A 19,276-nucleotide genomic window follows, 5' to 3' on the forward strand; every position below is an offset into this window, starting at 1 on the left:
CTGGATTATCTGGTTGGGCCCTAAATGCCTTCAGATAAAATGATTCATTAAGAGAAAGAGACACACAGAGGAGAAACCACCTAAATGAAGAAGGCAGTGTGATATGGCCTCACACCATGGAATGCTAGCACCCACAAAACCTGCAAGAGGTGAAGAATGGATTCTCCCCTCGAGCTTCCAGAGGGAAGGCAGCTCTGCCAGCATCTGTGAATTTGGGCTTCTGGTCTCCAGGGCTAGGAGAAAATAAATTCTCTTGTTTTAAGCTACCATTTTTGTGCTAATTTACTATCAAAGTCACAGGAAATTAGTATACAACTCTAACAATTATTTGTTTCATATTTATTTTCTGTGCTAGACTGTGAACTCCACAATGACCTCGATTATCTGTCTCACCTTGGTAATTTTAGCACTTAGTAGAAGACTTGGCCATATATTTGGTCTTTCTGGGATAATTGTTGAAAGAGTGAATAAGTAGGCTGTGATTCCTATATTGCTCATATTTTATTAACTGTATAAAATTACTCTATTTCTGATTATCCAGCAGAGGAACTAAGAGAAAACTGTATAAATTTAATGAGTTGGAGAAAAGACAAAATTTTATGGGTGGTTTTGCTGGTGGGTAGAGGTAATATTTGGATATCTAGCCTAGGAACAGTGGATGTTCTCTGAGGAGTGGGTGTAGGTTGGGCGATTGGGGGATGGGCATCTGAAATGGAGCTTCCCAGGCACTGTACTCTAGGCTACTACAGTTTTGTGGGGGTAGTTATGGCCATGCTTCCTGCAGTTTCTCTGTACTTTCACTATATATACTGCTCTTGTATCACAAAACAATAAGGGATTATCCATGAGACTCACTATAGAAGAAGGGATGGCTTAAGATGTTAAAGGAGAGAAGTGAGATCTAAAGCCTAATGAGGAATCACATGCATCATAGGTAACTGTGGAGGAATGGTTCATATTTAACAGAAGTGAAATACACAATGCACACATATTTGAATATATATTTATTTGAATATATATGCAGTTATTTAAATATATATGTATAGTTATTTGAATATGCTGCCTCAGACACTGCTACTTGAGACCTATGATAAATCGGAAAAAAACTAATAAAAACCCAAAAAAAAGTACTGTGTGACTTGTTTTGAGTTTTGCAGTGAGCTCAGTCTGCTGGGATTACTGCTCAAAAAGGCTTTTGCCATTTGACTCATTGACTGCATAATAATTTAGCTCAGATTAATCACTTTCTTATGCTGTATACCAGCACTAATGCCTACATTGTGTTACTTCAGATAGTGCCTCGGGGTCCACATAAGAACATTGTGTGTGTATGCACATGTGTGCATGTCTGTGTTGACAAATAGGAAACCTTTTCGTGTAAGATTAAATTTCTTTCTTGTCTAATTCCAAATTTCTTACTCTTTTCTTATAAATTTCTTATTTCCCATCATTTATGGGAACCTTTTGCTTTTTACTACACTTCCTACCGCCATGGCTTATAACCTGTGTGAATTCCCAACCACATCAAATTCTGTTTCTCCTAGGAAGCTGCTTCAGCCAGAGGTGATTATCTTTATTCTTTCAACTCCTAGCATATGTTGTTTATATTTTTATCACAGTCGTTAAAATGACAAGAGTCACCATTTGTCAAATGTTCACTATATGCCAATCATTGAGTCATATCCTTTTCCTATGTTATTTCATTTGATTCTTACAATTCTGTAAAGCGAACTCTATTATCTCTGTTTTCCAAGTGAGAAAACTGAAATTTGAGAAGAGTGAAATTTAGAGGAATTTTAGTGTTTTGCACAAAACATACTATTTCTGAGTGGAAGGTCCAAAATTCATACCTAGACTGTCTCTAGAGCTTACATTTTTAACTTGAACCCTTATTGCCCCTTAGTCTCGTCTTTGATTATATAGTGTTTAAGGTTAAAGATTTCATGTTATTTATTTCTCTAATAACAGCTTCTGATACCCAGCAACTCAATAAATATTGATTGGATGATTAAATCAATATTTAGAATGAAATTGTTGTAATGAAAATTACTAAGCCTTAAAATATATTTTAGAATAATTTAAGAATGTGGTGATGGCAACAAATAAGTCATTATAAAACTTAGAAGATGTTATTTATGGGTAAGCATGATCACTATGCCAAATATCTTTTTTTCATATTTCTTAAAGTTCTATATGTAAATGTGTGAAATTATGCAATATTCACTCACAATTTTTTGAAGTTTGCTATCTGGATGATTTGGCTCAGTTTATCAAACTGTTTTTGTTTAATTAACTCTTTGTGTTAAATACACACTTCTTTATTAATTTTGTCTTTTTCTGTTTGTTTGTTTTGTTTCCAGGATGGTGTAGGGGTAGATGAGAAGCTGTCTTTGCGGCGGGTAGCTGTGGTTGAAGATTTCTTTGACATTATCTATTCGATGCATGTGGAAACAGGGCCAAATGGGGAACAAATTCGGAAGCATGCTGGACAAAAGAGAACTTACAAAGCAGTAAGTTAAAAAAACAAAAGACAGAAAATGAGAAAGGCATGCATTTTGAAATTTGATATTATGTATGTTGGTTGAAAATGGTTTAAATATTTATAAATAGTCTATATTCAATATAAATTAGACCACATCATGGTCACACCCAACATTTAAACTATGATTATTATTACTGGTTCCGTTTTGGTCATATATTCACTAAGTCTATTGCATATAATTTAAATCTGTCTCTAGCACTCTCATTTTGTTTTCTTTAAATATACATAAAATGTGGTAGTCCCAGTCAAATGCCCACAAATGGGAAGATATATTTGTGTTATATATTCAATACATAATATACATTCAAATCAGAACATATGAATTATGGACTGGGTCATATGGACTTTTCTACTACCACTATTGTCGTAATATTCATTCCCCTTCAAATCATACTGTGTATTATAAGTATTTCATATTTAATACTTATATTCACATAGATAAGAAAACTTGATGTACTTTTCTTGTATTATGTTAAATACACCTTATATTAAATACATTTGTCCTGAAGTGTATGCATTTCTTAATTTTCCAGAATAGAGGATTAAAATATATATGTTGTTTTCATAGATCCAATGCCCTTGAACATTTTAAAATGAAAATAGACAATTATGTATATCGTAAATTATGTGGAAAATAGATTTAATTAACTGTTAGATATTGAAATATATATATTCTCAAAATGGAGTTATATATTATTTCTAAAGCTTCTAATTATATATACAGTTTGACCTAGACATTTTAATCTAGCTTTTATATAATCAAACATTTTATGAAATCATCTTATAGATATTTCATCCTTTCTAGGAAAATTGAACAGTAAATTATTCTTTTCCAATATGAGCAAAGTATACATCAGAAGTGTTTTATCAGCAATCAAAATAATATCCTTTTTTAGAATTCTTATTGAACTTTGCTTTTGGCTACCTTTTTATTGACTGTTTTCAGCTATATTGATACACAATATCAGTCTGGATCCATTTTTTTTTCAGATACAGAAAAATGTGTGAAATGCTCAAAGTTTCAAATACAGGTACATATGTTTGAAAATTAGCTACTGAGCATAAGAAATAGCTTCTTTTCCATAACTATTTTTTGCTATATTTCCAGGGTCATATCGAATCTTTGTAGTTGCATAATAACCCCTAATACATGTTGTATTTATCTCTCCTTCTCTATGGTTTTGTTTCTTGGCTGTTTCCAAATTGCATGGTTTGTGGGCAGGCACTATTGTAAGTTTCCTTACATAATTCTGCCACATAAACTTTCTTTGACTTACATATCCTAGGAGACATTCTTATCATGACTAATGACAATGGCCTAGCTTCTTATAATATTTTTATGTAGACTAATATTACTGAACATGCTCATTTTGCTTGTCTCCTAAAGCTAGGGTTTTATCTTTGGATATTGGATATTAACAGAAAAAAATATACATTGATCTACTAATATCACTAACTGTATACTCTTAAGATAATGCATTTTCATGAAATAGCTACCTGAACTTGATAGAACTTTGTATGGTAGGAATGCATAAGTTCAGTTGTGAAATGAAAACAAACACATAAACAAAAAAGTGGCTTCATTGTCCTTAGTTAGTGTGGCAGCCAAGTCAGTTTAGGTGCCAAAAGCAATTTAAAATGATTTAATCCTTGAAGTGCATTTGTTAAATACCTTTAATTAAAATGGAAGCATGACGTAGACCCAACTCTAACCATTTTCTTAGATGAAATGTAGGGAATGTGATCCATTGCTATTAGGCATGCTAGACACTTCCAATAAATTGGTAAACATGTTTCCAACATATATTATGTTGCATTAATATTATGAAGACATTTTCTGCATTTTGGGGTGGAAATACCAACTTTGGATATATAAGTAGCACTGAAACATCATCTATTCCCTCTTGAAAACATCCTATTTGCAGATTCTTTCCCAAGTTTATTTTTAATTTTCACATCTAAGATATTTTCACCCTTTACTAATATCATGAAGGCTCTCTTTGGCATAATCTTTTGCCTTCTGCTTTCTCTTAATTGAATCCTAATTAGGAAAGATTTCCATTTATAGAATAATAATACATCATAGAACAAAATGAACCACTGCAACGCCAGCATATCACTCTACAATAAGTTAAGTCTAATGTTAAAATTTAATATAAATGTTCAACTGAAGGGGCATAAACCCAACTGCAATTTGCAATGGAACGGTTTAGTGGTCCTAGGGCCCTACACTGTTGGGTCAGTATCTAATACTCAAGACTGAAGCGAGAATTGGCTAGTCATTGGTAGAGTTAGCTATATACCAGTTGCAATTACAATGGTTCCCATTAAGTTTAAGATTTTTTTCTACTTCTAACACATTAGTCATAGCGCATGCATGATTATGTTTATTGACCTTTTTCTCCCTTTTGTTACATGGCCAAGAAATCATACTTATGTAACTAATCATTAAAGCGTTTCATATTGTTTTAATAATATTATCAATAGATTTAGTGGTCATTTTATTTACTTTGCCTTTTTTGCAAATCTTTCTATGTTTTCACTCTGCAGGAAATGGTGGTCCTTTAATATTGGATTAACTTTTGAATGCTATTTGTTTTTACCTATCTGCAGTATGTCATTCCTTGAAATATCTAGGCATTATACAACTTAACTATCATTGCAGTCTGATCTGATTATAGATAAAATTGGAGGGCATATATTTTACTACTCAAGCTCTTTTTAAAAATCCACATAAAATGACACATTTTAGGAATATGTAAAGGCTATCATAATTATTTTGTTCAGTCATTGGGGAATTCTAGTGTCTTTTAGGTCTTTGCTGTTTTTTTTTTTTTTTGGGTTTTTTTTTTGCATTTATCCTTGTGTACATATGAACTATTACTGCTGCATTCAATGTATTTCCTTCATTATATTTGACTATAGTTAACTCTTGATTATCTACGTTAACAAAGTGGAGAGGAGGTATGGCTCATTCAGCTATCACATTTGAGTTTAAAATAAATCTTTGTACTGCAAATTGAATGCAAGTGTGCTTAGCAATTTGGAAGTTTACTCCAAAATTAGTGATGTAATATTATAAGAAATTGTTGCGAGATGTCTAGTCTTCTAATACTTAGTTCCTCCCAACTTCTGCCTGAACTCTATCTTTGGGAATATGTCACTCTTCTTCAGTTGTCTTTTGTCATTTGTATTTATCACAGGCTAAGCACAGCTGCCCTTCCAGTAACATTTCCTAAATTAGGGTCCGATTAAGGGATTAAATTTCAAAGCTCTTTCTTCTACATGGAAAATAAGAGGAACTGGTGGAAATCTGGGAACTAAGGGAAAAAGTTAGTGTTTTCAATAGAGAGAACAGTCTGCATATAAATGTGTATATATATATATACACACACACACGCACAACTTGTAGTGTGATACAGTAAACCTACATGTATTATTCACATATATAGCTGCCAATAATTACATTCATTTAATTCAGAGTGGAGAACATATGCTCTAGCTAAAAAAAAAAAAAAAAGGCTAGAAGCCAAACAAACTCAGTTTCAGATTTCTAATGTAACACTTCCTATCTGTATCAGTTTTGGCAAATTATTTACTTTTTTTTCTCCTCCTGTTTAGAGGGAGATAACAATATGCATGGTGTGGTGAAATAAATGAGTTACTATATGTAAGGTGCTTGGCATGTGGTAAACTTTGGAATAACATTATTTCTCCTTTATCCAGTCACTACTCATGTTCTAGGTAGAAGAATAAGCAGGACAAATAACACAGATGAGTCATTGCTTTAGTTATAGTCATGGATATAATTTCCTCTGCCGCCCCGATGCCTCTGTGTTGAGAGATAGGAATAGTAATAACTTTTCATCCATTCTTTTACATCGCACCTTACACATGAGCATCCCTGGAAGTTCACAGTGTAAGTTTTATCTGAGGTTTCACTGGGCAGAAGGGAAGTGTGAAAGCAGACCAGGGTTTCCATGTTCAGGGGCTCCCCTGCTTGATGGAAGGTTATGAGAATCTTACTCATTTTATTTGCTCTTTCCAAAGTTTAAGTCTGTTAAATTACTTTCAGATTAATTTTTTGAAAAACTTTAAAACTGGCTCTCTTTAAAGAATGTGTTTTCAGTATGAATTGAACATCCCTTTCTAGGGATGTACTGTAGAAAAAATAGTATATCATGTAGAATGTATTGTATATTCCTACTCTGAAAATTAAAAAAAGATACATCTTTATTCTGTCAGACTTAGAATACTTAACCTTAAGCTTTAGCTAGCATAATTTTTGTTTGTCCTTTTTATAAATACCTATTGGTTGTTTCCATGGCTGAATAGCATATTTTAACTTGCACCAGTTTCTGACGATTTGTTATGTAAAATTTTCTAGGATTCTTGTCAACTTATAATGAGACAAATGAGCAAAATTTGTAGTCATTCTGGTGTGAAAAAATAATACTACACTAAAATTTAAGAGTTCTAAACAAATAATTCAACTTCTTTTTGGCTTAGGCTACAGTTTACTCAGATATGAAATGAGGGGGCTCCATTTCAGTTTAGTTCAAACTCAAGGAATAACCCCAGTGTTAATGGCGTGTCTGGGGCCGTCACTGTGCTGGCTACTCAAGAGAGATAGTAACAAAAATGAGTAAATTGCTTGGCACCAGAAGTGTTCAAACATCGGAAATGTATCCTGCTGTTAAAAAGGCATATTGGCTGATAAGCATAGCATAGAGAAAGAACATTTCGGCTCCACTCTTATCTAGAGAATTCTTCTATAAGTAATCATGATGATGATAACAGCAATAATGAAAAGGATCTATAGTCATTGGACTTCATATCTCAAGGAATTTAAAAGAGTAATCAAGGGGCACCTGGAAGGCTCAGTAGGTTAAGTGTCTGACCTTGGCTCAGGTCATGATCTCACAGTTAGTGGGTTCAAGCCCTGAGTCAGGCTCTGTGCTGATAGCTCAGAGCCTGGAGCCCGCTTTGGATTCTGTGTCCCCCTCTCTCTCTGCTCTTCCCCTGCTCATGCTCTCTCTCGCTCTCGCTCTCAAAAATAAATAAAAACATTAAAATAAATAAATAAAAGAGTAATCGAAGGAGGAAGGCACGTAAAATACTATCAAATGTCAGCAGATCTTCACTGTACTCCACTTTTGTTAAAAATTTTGCAATACTATGAACCATATTATGAACAGGCAGCTCCTTAGTTATAATAGGATTTTAAGCTGCATCACCACACATACAACTATAAGTCAGTTGCATTTATTCTTGTCCAAAACATGATGACTTTGCTATGTATCCCTTGTTTATTTATGGTTTTTCTTCTGTATCTTTATTGTAAACATAACAATCATGTGAAGATCAGTGTTAGCTGTCTTATGGTCTTATAGTCTGAGATAGCATTTAATAAGATTTGCTGGACCTTACTATTGAAATAAGGGGCTATCTATATAGTTTTGCGGTTAGTGCCAGAGAGGCTTTGCTCTCCAAATGTTTTTCCCTTCCCTATCACAGTGCTTCAAGTTTTACAGTTAGGATTTAATTTACTTGGGTTAAAACCATGACCCCTATATCTTTATGTGGGCTTCAAATATCCTTGAGCAAGAAAAGTTGGAGAATAAATTAGAAGGCTAGCAGTTATTGACACCTTGTGTAGTCATTTTACAAACTTGCCTCTGCCTTTCGTATCTAGCAGAGCTTAACTCAGTCACAGAGAAGTATACAGAATAAGAATATGAGTTGTCCTAAATAAGTGTTTTGATGTCTGACACCCGGGTAGCATAGGATCTCCTTGACTTTTGTATGAACCCTACTGTGGCATATGCATACCATACCTGTGACACACGTATGATATTCAGAAGTTGAGATCTCATGTTGTCAAGGCACGGATGAAAAACCTTTACAAACCTTATTTGAAAATATTTTCCAAAAAGAGGATACCATTTATTTTAATATTTTTGAAACATGAAAGCAGTGTTTAAAAATAGATAGAAGGGTTGGGGAGCCTGAGTGTTTCAGTCAGTTTAGCCTCCAACTCTTGATTTTGGCACAGGTCATGATCCCGGGGTTGTGGGATCCAGCCCCTTGTCGGACTCTACGCTCAGCATGGACTGACTCTTTCTCTCTCTCTCTTTCTCTCCCTCCCCCTCCCTCTCTTTCCCCCACTACCCCCCTTTTCTCTCTCTCTCTCTCTCTCAAAAACAGATAGAAGGACACATGTGTGAGCACAGGGTGTTGTAAGTGATGAATCACTAAATTCTACACCTAAAACTTTGGAGAAAGACAAAAATTAAAAATTGATAGGAAGATTAGATTTAAAGCTCTGAAATTTAAATCAGATTTTCTAGTGAAAGTACTATCCAATCATGATTCAATAATAGAATATAAAAGTGTATGCTTCTGTCCCTTCTCACTCCTTTTTCCTAATTTGAATTCTCTCCTTTCCTGCCACAGAGTCAAGTGCATGGGTAGGGTATTACTGAAGCTAAGTGTTGAAAATATTCTCTGGGACTTAGAAATTAATGTTATGCTTCTAAGCCAACTTCTTTGACTTAATACAAAGAAATATCAAAGCAAAGTAACATAGCAAATGAATGAAGGTTCCTGCCTTTTTTACACAGGGACATTTTTTATTTCATTATTATAAACTAAAGTGTTAAAATTTTTTTAACATTTACTAATTTTTGACAGACAGAGACAGACAGAGTGCAGTCAAGGGTGGGGTAAAAAGAGAGGGAGGCACAGAATCCGAAGCAGGCTCCAGGCTCTGAGCTGTCAGCACAGAGCCAGACTCAAGGCTCAAACTCAGGAACCATGAGATCATGATGTGAGCTGAATTTGGGCACTTAATGAACTGAGCCACCCAGGAGCCCCTACAATGGCTTAAATAAACAATTGTTCTGGATATCAAATAGAGATAGAAAAAAATCTTAGCATTATTCCAAATTCAGATATTTTTATGGACATTCTCTAATATTGAATTCAATGATGATGTTATACAATTATAACTAGTTTGTCCTTCAGACTTTATGAGTACAAAACATTATTCAATGATAGTTATTTTATGCTACTTTTGTGAGGTTCCTTTTGTTTGTTTGTTTTTATGTTTTCTGTCTAGGTAGATGTTAAAATAATGACACAGTTCCTGATGACGGGGGCACCATGTCTGTTTCTCATATCATAGAAGGTACTCACTTGTTGAAGGAGTACATTCTCCTGGTCTTTGTGAAGTCCTTGCCTTTTTGATACCAACTAAATAGTATAAAGATGTTACTATCGCCGGAAATAATGAAATAAGATTAGAAGTGTATCCCATGGCTGTAAAAACTGTGCACGGCACAGCCCATGTTTACCTTGAACAGACTGCTAGATTTATGCAATTTTGTGGGTTCTGAATAAGGTAAAAAAAAATTATTTTAACACAGGTGCTTCTCATTTTCTTTTCAGGGAAACCTTGAATGCTCCATTAAGCATTGCTATCACCTTTTGGGTGCCTGGATGACTCAGTCGGTTAAGCACTGGACTCTTGATTTCTGCTCAGGTCATGATCTCACGGTTGGTGGGTTCCAGCCCCACACTGGGCTCTGCACTGACGTTGCAGAGACTGCTTGGGATTATCTCTCTCCTTCTCTCTGCCCCTCCCTTATTATCTCCCTCCTCTCTCTCTCTCTCTCAAAATAAATAAATAAACTTAAATAAAAATAAAAATAATGCTATCATCTTTGAGGCAGGATGTAAACAGTACTTCCTTTTCCAGACATTGGTTTATTTTGATCAGATATACACTTAAACCTACATATTCCACACACACACACATATATAGGTTTTACACGGGTGATTTCTAAGTATTGAAAACATCTATTAAATAAACATGGTACACATAATGTTAGATCCGCTTTTATATTAGGGCAGCCATACTATTTTTGAAAACTAAAAATTCTTAGCCCAGTAAGTCAGATGTATAAAACATCTCAGAAGAAAAAAAAAATCAGTGGCATGGCAATTAGAGTTATTACACAGCCATTGTGAAACTGAAGACTAGTGTACCGCCATTCATCAAAATTGATTTATTTCTCATATAGGTGTAGTTAGAATTATCACAGGTGGGCAGATTAATAGTGCAAATCCATTATACTCAGAAGCTGTCTTTTTGGTAGTGGAAATCATCAACAGACATAAACGCTCACCGAAACCAGTTAATCATCAACTAATGTCACAAACCCTGCCGTTAATAATTTTTGTATTAAACGATAATGTCCCAGTGAATAGATATATTCTTTGAAAGGGAGTGGACCTTTTGGAGAAACCATTAACTCTTAATGTCCAGCCTAGTAAATTGTTACTGCAGTGCACCCTTGTGGTAGAAGTGAGACAGTGCAGCTTTACAAGAAAGGATGAGAAATGCTTACTAGCAGGTGGGTGATTCTCACTCAGATCCAGAGATTTAAGTATTCCTGGGTATGATGATGGTGTAACAAATAAAAATCTCCTGAATTTCTTCAAGCATATGCATGGGTGCACCTATGTAAATACCTATATAATTATTTAATAGCGATAAAAATATAGCAGGAAGAAGATACAGGATGTGGATGACTAGGATGAAGTAGTAGAGAGAAAATGGTTCCCGTTTTGATGTCAGCATCACTTGTTTTCTTTTCTTTTTTAAAATTTTTTTTAATGTTTTATTTATTTTTGAGAGAGAGATAGAGACAGCATGAGCAGGTGAGGGTCAGAGAGAGAGGGAGACACAGAATCTGAAGACAGGCTCCAGGCTCTGAGCTAACTGTCAGCACAGAGCCGAATATGGGGCTCGAACCTATGAACTGTGAGAGCATGACCTGAGCTGAAGTTGGACACTCAACCAACTGAGCCACCCAGGTGCCTTGAGACTTGTTTTATTTTCATTTTTATTTTTTGCTACTGTGAATAATGCTGCTCTAAGTATTTGTGTCATTTTTTTTAACGTTTATTTTTGAGAGAGAGACAGAGACAGAGAGAGAAAGAACATGAGTGAGGAAGGGGCAGAGAGCTAGGGAGGTACATAATCCAAAGCAGGCTCCAGGCTCAGAGCCGTTGGCACAGAACCCTACCCAGGCTCAAACACACAGACTGCGAGATCAAGACATGAGCCCAAGTCGGATGCTTAATCAACTGAGCCACCCAAGCACCCCCAGACTTGTTTTAAATCCCAGATTGGGTAACAAGTTGAGCTTGTATTATGTGAAGGATTTGTTTTGAGGCTCAGAAAAAATATGTAAAGTTTTTCACGGTAATTCCTTCAAACATATTATATTGAAGGGAATGGAAACTTGTTTGTTTGTTTTTAAATGTGGAGTTTTTGTGGGGTGACAGATGCTATCAACAGCTTCTTTTTTAAAAAAAAAGTATGTATGTATGTATGTATTATTTATCGAGTAAGTGAGGGGGAGTGGAGAGAGAGAAAGAATCCCACCAAGTGCAGAGAGAGAGGGAGAAAGAGTGCAGAGCCCAGAGCAGGGCTCCAGCTCACGTGAAGGGGGGCTCCAGTTCACCCGATGCAGGGCTCCGACTCATGAACCATGAGATCATGATCTGAGCCGAAATCTGATGCTTAACTGACTGAGCCAAACAGGTGCCTCTACATAGCTTCTTATTAACTAGATTTTGAGAGATTTCTTTCTTTGTATCATCTGTGCTCCTCGTTGGCCTATGGATAACACTCACCCATGTCTTCATTCTTTTTTTTTTTAATGTCATTTCTTTTTTTTAAATTTTTATCCAAGTTAGTTAGCATATAGTGCAACAATGATTTCAGGAGCAGATTCCTTAATGCCCGTTACCTATTTATCCCCTCCCCCTCCCACAACCCCTCCAGTAACACTTCATTCTCCATATTTAAGAGTCTCTTATGTTTTTGTCCCCCTCCCTGTTTTTATATGATTTTTGCTTCCCTTCCCTCATGTTCATCTGTTTTGTATCTTAAAGTCCTCATATGAGTGAAGTTGTAAAATATTTGTCTTTCTCTGACTGCCCATGTCTTCATTCTTGACTTTCACAGAATTGACATTATTATTCACTAGCTTTATCAGAAGCAAGTGTCATTTCATGATAGGAAAAAGAAACTAGCCTTTACCTATTTCTTGTCTTTTTATCTACCCTACTCTTCCCCATCCCCGTCATTTTTCTGGGAAGGTCCTTTCTAGTCAGTATACGGCACAGCCGTGTTTGGGCATGGCTCTGCTCCTTGGCCACAGTAATGGGAAAGGAGGGGAATCCCGGAAGAAACTGACTTAGCTGGTACTTTTGAGAATTTGGAGCTTTGACCAGGAAATCTGTATCCTGGTATGCTTTTCCTCTAAGTAGAGAATGTGTAAACATAGTATCTTTGACCTATGTATCCATTTGTTGTATAATTATTGTATAATCTAAGAGGACATTTCTCATAGGACTCTGTAGGCCTTTGGGCAGGCAGTTGGCTTTGTCCAAATACTCCAAGCCATGTAACATCCTTTCCCCTGAATGTTATGTTCCTCCAGCAACACAAGCCCGACTTCCTGTGAGAATCAGAAAGCATCCCTGTTCTCTGTTTCAGGTCACCTCTGCAGCACAGTAAATACCCCAAGTTGAGAGACATTTTCTGTATTCAAAAAAATTTTTAATGTTTATTTTTGAGAGAGAGAGAGACAGAGAGTGCAAGAGTGGGAAAGGGCAGAAAGAGGGAAAGAAAGAGACACAGAATCCAGAGCAGGCTCCGGGCTCGGAGCTGTCAGCACAGAGCCCGATGCGGGGCTCAAATTCACAAACCACGAGATCATGGCCTGAGCCAAAGTTGGACGCTTAACTGACCGAGCTACCCAGACGCCCTGAGGGACATTTTCTAAAGGACACCATGTGGTCAATCCTCTAACTTAGTATCTCAGAAAATTGTTATTGTCATTTGCCGATTGTTGAGCAATTCAAGAATTCAGACAATGATTTCTGCATCTGTGGCACTTGGTTATTCTCTCACCACTGCACATTGCCGGCACGTGTCTCTGAGAGTTCTGTGACTGACTGGACTCCCGAGCAGTAAAGTCTGGCTTCCCCACTTTTTTCCATTTCCCCCAAGATACCTAATTCTTGTCTGCTTTGAATAACTGCAGCAACGGTATTCTTAGGTACCTGTTTCAAAAGAGGCACTGCATCCCCACTGACTAGCAGCACGTAGTAGTAAAGGTCAACTTTAACAGAGGGGATTGCAGTCAGAACCAAGGGAGAGCTTGAATGTGGTGATAAATTCTAGACCAGAAAGTTTGAATTCTTTTTTTTTTTTTAATTTTTGTTTGAGAGAGAGAGAGAGAGAGCGTGAGTGGGGAAAGGACAGAGAGAGAGGGGGACAGAGGATCCAAAGACGGTTCTGAGCTGACAGCAGCAAGCCAGATGTGGGACTTGAGCTTACAAACTGTGAGATCATGACCTGAGTCAAAGTACAACACTCAACCCACTGAGCCACCTGGGCACCCTGGAAGGTTGAATTCTAGCTAGTCTTCCCTAAGGCCCAGTAAAAACACTAATATTTCGTATTATAAACACTCTTCAGAGGAAATCAAGAGAGGAAGTAAATTCTCCACAATTCCCACTATGTAATTGTGTATTTTAAAGTAGCTCTTTATGCTGCAAGTAATTATATAAGCATTTGCTTTGCTGAGTCATTTTATTTACATACAATATTGAGGGATTCTCTTTATTTTGCTATTAGGAAACATGCACGAAGAAAAACTTTTCACTGCCCATCTGCTCCTTTTTTTCATCTAATACAAGAATTCTCTGTTATGACAATCTGTTTGTCTCTGTCTCTGTTTCCTTCACAGGCAAACATTCTGACATAAGAAGTGACAAAAATGGCATCCACAACTTTAGAGATCTATTACCAGTTGATTTGATTCTCTCTCTTTTTGATGTTGTCTCATTTGCTCAATTGGTGACTATTTTAATTATTGTAAAAAATACAGCTCCAAATTAAAGATGTACATCATTATAAAACAGATAAAACAAAAAGGGAATAAGGGTTTTTTTTGCAAAGCAATACAGCTAAATTTGAACTGTAATCAATGAAGCAAAAACTATTTCCAGTAAAAGTTATTTAACTGTAATTAAATTACATCACGTGCTATTTCTTGTTTGCCTATGCCGTGATCTCCTAGTGTGTAATGGTGTAATTCCACAGTCATCTGCTTGGCCTGGAATGCTCTTCCCTCAGTTTATCTCCTCAATTCATATCCTGTGGTGGATGTCTGTGCTTCTGCCCAAGCAGAGTGTCTTTGCCCCTTGTCTCTCACTCTTAGCATCTCCCTGTCCCTGGTGGACACTGACTTCTGCCACTGTGCTGCCATCACCATTCATTCCCCTCATACTACATTCGATGCATTTGCTTCAAGTTTTCAGATCGCTTTGAGCTGTCTACAGTTTGACCTGAAGTGTCTAAAAATATCCCTGCCCGCATTAGACCTCCTTTGGATTTACCAGCCTTCATTTTCAATTTGACCACCTCTCCAGCATCTTCTCTCAACCCCACATCAAAAGTCTTTGCATTGACAGACTGCATTCTTCTGCTTCAGACCAGTTTTTTTTTTTTTTTTTTTTGTATTACATATCACAACCCCTTAGTGAGTTATCGAGTCGATTTAGTGGGTTGTAAATCTTTAAAAAAAATGAAATGGAAAGAAATAGAAATTATCAATTTATAAATGTGTATATGTGCTAGCTTATCATGTAAAATAGATTTACACTTGTGCTGTGGGTCTTCAATGTTGGAAAGCATGACTTTAAGTGGGGACTGTGATTTCAAATTGCCTCCATACTTTCCAGTAATCACTTTCACTTCCCCTGCCTCTCACTTCAGCTCTTGGTACATTCTTAGATTTTCCTGACATAACAGTTTGTTTCAAATTTAAAATCACCTTCAGGCTCTACCCCATATTTTCACTCATCTTAGATAAATATATCTTGTGAGATTACCAGATTTAATGAATACGACAGAGGATGCTCAGTTATATTTGAATTTCAGATACAAAATAATTTTAAGATGTTTGTCCCAATATTGCATGTTTATGTGGGATTCATATTTAATTGGGCATGCTGTGTTTTATCTACCACCATAAATCCTATTTAAGAACCATCACAGACCCTAAGGGCAGAAAAAAATGCAGTGCCTCCCCTCAATCTGTAATTCAAAGTAAAAACAGTCATAGCCCCAAATACGTGTAAGGATGATCTGAATTTGCTGTGTTACCCTCAATTGCTTTTTTTATTAGAAATTAAATTTCTCCAGTTGTGAAAAATAATAAAATAAAAAAAAATCATAAAACCCAGCGCTAGGTATTCCTTTCTGGGCCATGCCACCCCCCTCAACTAAGTGAAAAAAGCAAAGAGAGCTGATGAATGATCCAAGAAGAAAGAAGATGATCACAAAAGAAAGAAGGAAAAGGAAAAGTGGACCATGCTTTGACTGAAAATAGCAAATGATGATGGCACCAGAGTCATAGCAAATCAAGCCATAGTGCGGGAGTCTGAGGAACTCAATGGGATTTCTGTCAGGGTACAGCCATGACTTTGGGGATGGGGTGCAAATGCAGCATCAACCTGGTTTTGGAGTTGGAGACATTATTCAGGTAAAGGAATGCAGTTGGTCATTTCACAGGCATTTAGGGGTCAGACAGATACAACATAGCACCCAGATCTTTCTAAACAGTACTTAGGGTTTTGAAGCAAAAGTTGTTGAGGTCCATGGTGAATGCAGTTTTGTTGTAGGTTGGCCAAATGCCTGCCTTTTAGGCTATTTGAATATTACTATACATGCACTTTTTATCTGAGAGCATTTATGTTGAGTCATGATGAAAGCATTTTTCAGAATGACTTTAGAATGAATCAAATAATTAGTAATAGGTGATTCCAATAATTTGATATATCCAGACATGTAGTAGTGTAGAACCATATGTAGAAGTATTCAGGGATAATTATACTGTCAGTGCAAATGTTTAGGTGAAAGATGAAAATGTTTTCATCTTTGTTTTTTTCTTTTTTTTTTTGAGAGAGTGTACAGGTGAGAGGGGCAGAGGGAGAGAGAGAATATTAAGTAAGCTCTGTGCTCAGTGTGGAGCCCAATGTGGGACTCGATTCCATGACCCTGGGATCATGGCCAGAGCTGAAATGATGAGTTGGATGCTCAACTGATTGAGCTGCCCGGCTGCCCCATAAATGTGTTCATATTTGATAGACAGTTTCCATATGCACCTCTGCAAACTAGTAATTATCTCTGTAGAAGTACAATGATGTTTACTGCTCATCTTTTCTCATGCATGAAATGGGTGAAAGAGAATCCATATAAATATAAGAGCAGACCACTGGCTGGACATTTCAATTTTGCAATACATCTAGAAAAATGTCTGAGCCAGGTGTTATAGTATTTGCAGGCTTTTTTTTTTGTTCTAATTCCTTCCTCTCAAGTGTGTTCAAAGATACACAATGTGTAAAGTAGATAAAAGCAGAGTAGCCCTTGTTTAATAGAAGATACTACCCTTGTACTAAGACTTCCCTTTCCCCAATAGAGGTCTCTCTGGACTATCATGTGCTGCTATTTCTTTATGAATCAGGACATATGGGGTCTTTAGATTTATAGGCTTTATTCAGTTATCTTTCAATTTTGTTAGTTTTTTTTTTTTTGGAAAAATTTATTTATTTTGAGAGGGAGAGCACGTGAGCAGGGGAGGGGCAGAGAAAGAGGGAGAGAGAGAATACCAAGAAGGCTCCATGCTCAGTGCAGAGCCCACAGCGGGGGTTGATCTCATTACTGTGAGTGAGATCATGACCAGAGCTGATATCAAGAGTCAGGTGCTTAACCAACTGAGCCACCTGGGTAGCCCTAAATGTTATTACTTTTTAAAAATGCAATTCTATAGTTGGATTATCCATTTATGTACACTGCAGGTGGTTTGTGATAGAATAGCACAATATTATATATCACAGTACCAAATGTAGCAAGATAAATTTCACTAGCAGACTACTTCTAATTTATTTTTTGTTCAGAATCTCAAGAAGGTTCATAAGAGAAGATATCAAAAGTTTGGCTCCCAGGGCAAATTCTTCCATAAGTTACTACATGGTATCCAGCAACAAACATGGCTTTAATTCCAGTGAAATAAAAGTATTATCACTATTCTCTAAATTAATTTTATAAAGTGAAGGCAAAAGTAATTTTAAAAATAGTATGATTAGACCAGTTTTATTTGCTCGGAGGCTCAGAATCTGAAATGGAGCAAACTATATACCAAGACATCAAGCTGAGAAGTAACACAACTTATAATGAAATTCAGCACCTGCCTACTACTTTTACAAATTACTAATATTTAGCAACATTAATTCTGTTTTGTGTTGTTTGTGAAAACCTTAGTGAACCTGAGACAAAATGGTGTGATTTGGGTTGATAAATCTTTGGACTTTAGCTGTTTTGTCTTGCTTTAAGAAGCGTGTGCTAATGCTTATCATTCGCCAGCATCATACAGTGTCTCCATTTCAGCTCACGTGTTAGGCTTGACTCTTAAACCAAGAATGACTTCTCTACTGGTAAATTTCCTTCAACAGTTAGAATGCTTATTCCTTTAGAAACAGGCTACTCATACTCCTTCTTGTACATTCTATTAAAAGCAGAAGCCCCGTGACTTTTGTTCCTGGCTGTTAAATACGACAGCATTGTCTCAAAGACATCACTTTGGCCACGGGTTCTGCTCAACAGCTCATTTCCTGCAGGTGGAGCGGTCCATCGTTCCTGCACAGTCTGGTGTGTTTCTTGTGGAACTTTGTAACCTGAACCAAGGTACAGAAAATTCGACTGCCCCTTGTATTGGGAATGTCACCCCAAGCCAGTTAGAGCACCTTAATCTTACAAAGAACCTCACACTGGGGAACATGAAAAATGTTTCAGCATGTTAGCCTATGCTATGAAATTAGTATTCCAACTCTTTATGGATGAGACCATCTCTCTCTCTTTCTTTTTGAATGCTGATAAGCAGGAGAGGCTATAAAATACAGTGATTAAAGGGATAGTCTCTGAAACCAGCTTGTCACCTGAATACTGTCTCTTCACTTGTTCCACAAGTTTTACAACCTCTCTGGAACTTAGTTTCCTCATCCTTTAAACAGAGATGACAGTGGTGATATGATAGTAATCTCTTCCCTGGATTGTTGTGAGGACTAAAGTAGAAAACCCATGTAGAATCCTTAGCATAAGCAGTTTTTAAGGACTCAATTCATGGAAAACGTAAATGCACATGTATTGCTCAGGAAACATTTCCTTTTGTATAAAACAGGAGGAGTGAGTTATAGTTGGCATATATTGAATGATATCTTCATTTTGAAAATTGTCAACTCTGTACCATTTCAGGAACCAGAGTATTGTGGACATATATACAAACTGAGTACATTTGGAACACTTTTCTACTGAAAATATTCAGAAATTAAACAGTTAAAATTAGAGAAGAAGAGGCTGGGGACTGAGGAAAAGAGACATAGAACAAAGAACCCTGTTTTAAAATTCTTCTCTGTTAGCAATGCTGCTATCACAATTTTATGGCTTGGGTTAATGAGCTAAACTTGCATCTTCTAACTGTGAGACACACAGTCTGAGAGAAAGTACAGCAAAGCGGCAATTTGTTATTATATTATTTTGATTGATTGATTAACTTCTTCAGTCTTTCTAACTCAGTGTTACTTCAGGTA

At 36.4% G+C, this 19,276-nt stretch overlaps 1 protein-coding gene across 2 annotated transcripts in view; it reads left to right on the forward strand.

The window, feature by feature from the left end:
• Positions 1-2,366: 2,366 nt before the first annotated feature.
• The window catches only part of NOL4 (nucleolar protein 4), a 301,716-nt gene continuing 284,806 nt past the window's right edge, over positions 2,367-19,276 (forward strand). For both annotated transcript variants that reach the window (XM_077753822.1, XM_077753823.1), the window contains exon 1: positions 2,367-2,510. In XM_077753822.1, the coding sequence (XP_077609948.1) occupies positions 2,439-2,510 (72 nt within the window). In that variant the 5' untranslated portion in view covers positions 2,367-2,438. The remainder of the gene's footprint in view (positions 2,511-19,276) is intronic.

Source organism: Crocuta crocuta, unplaced genomic scaffold, assembly GCF_008692635.1.
Source record: "Crocuta crocuta isolate KB4526 unplaced genomic scaffold, BGI_CrCroc_1.0 scaffold231, whole genome shotgun sequence".
NCBI classification, from domain to species: domain Eukaryota; kingdom Metazoa; phylum Chordata; class Mammalia; order Carnivora; family Hyaenidae; genus Crocuta; species Crocuta crocuta.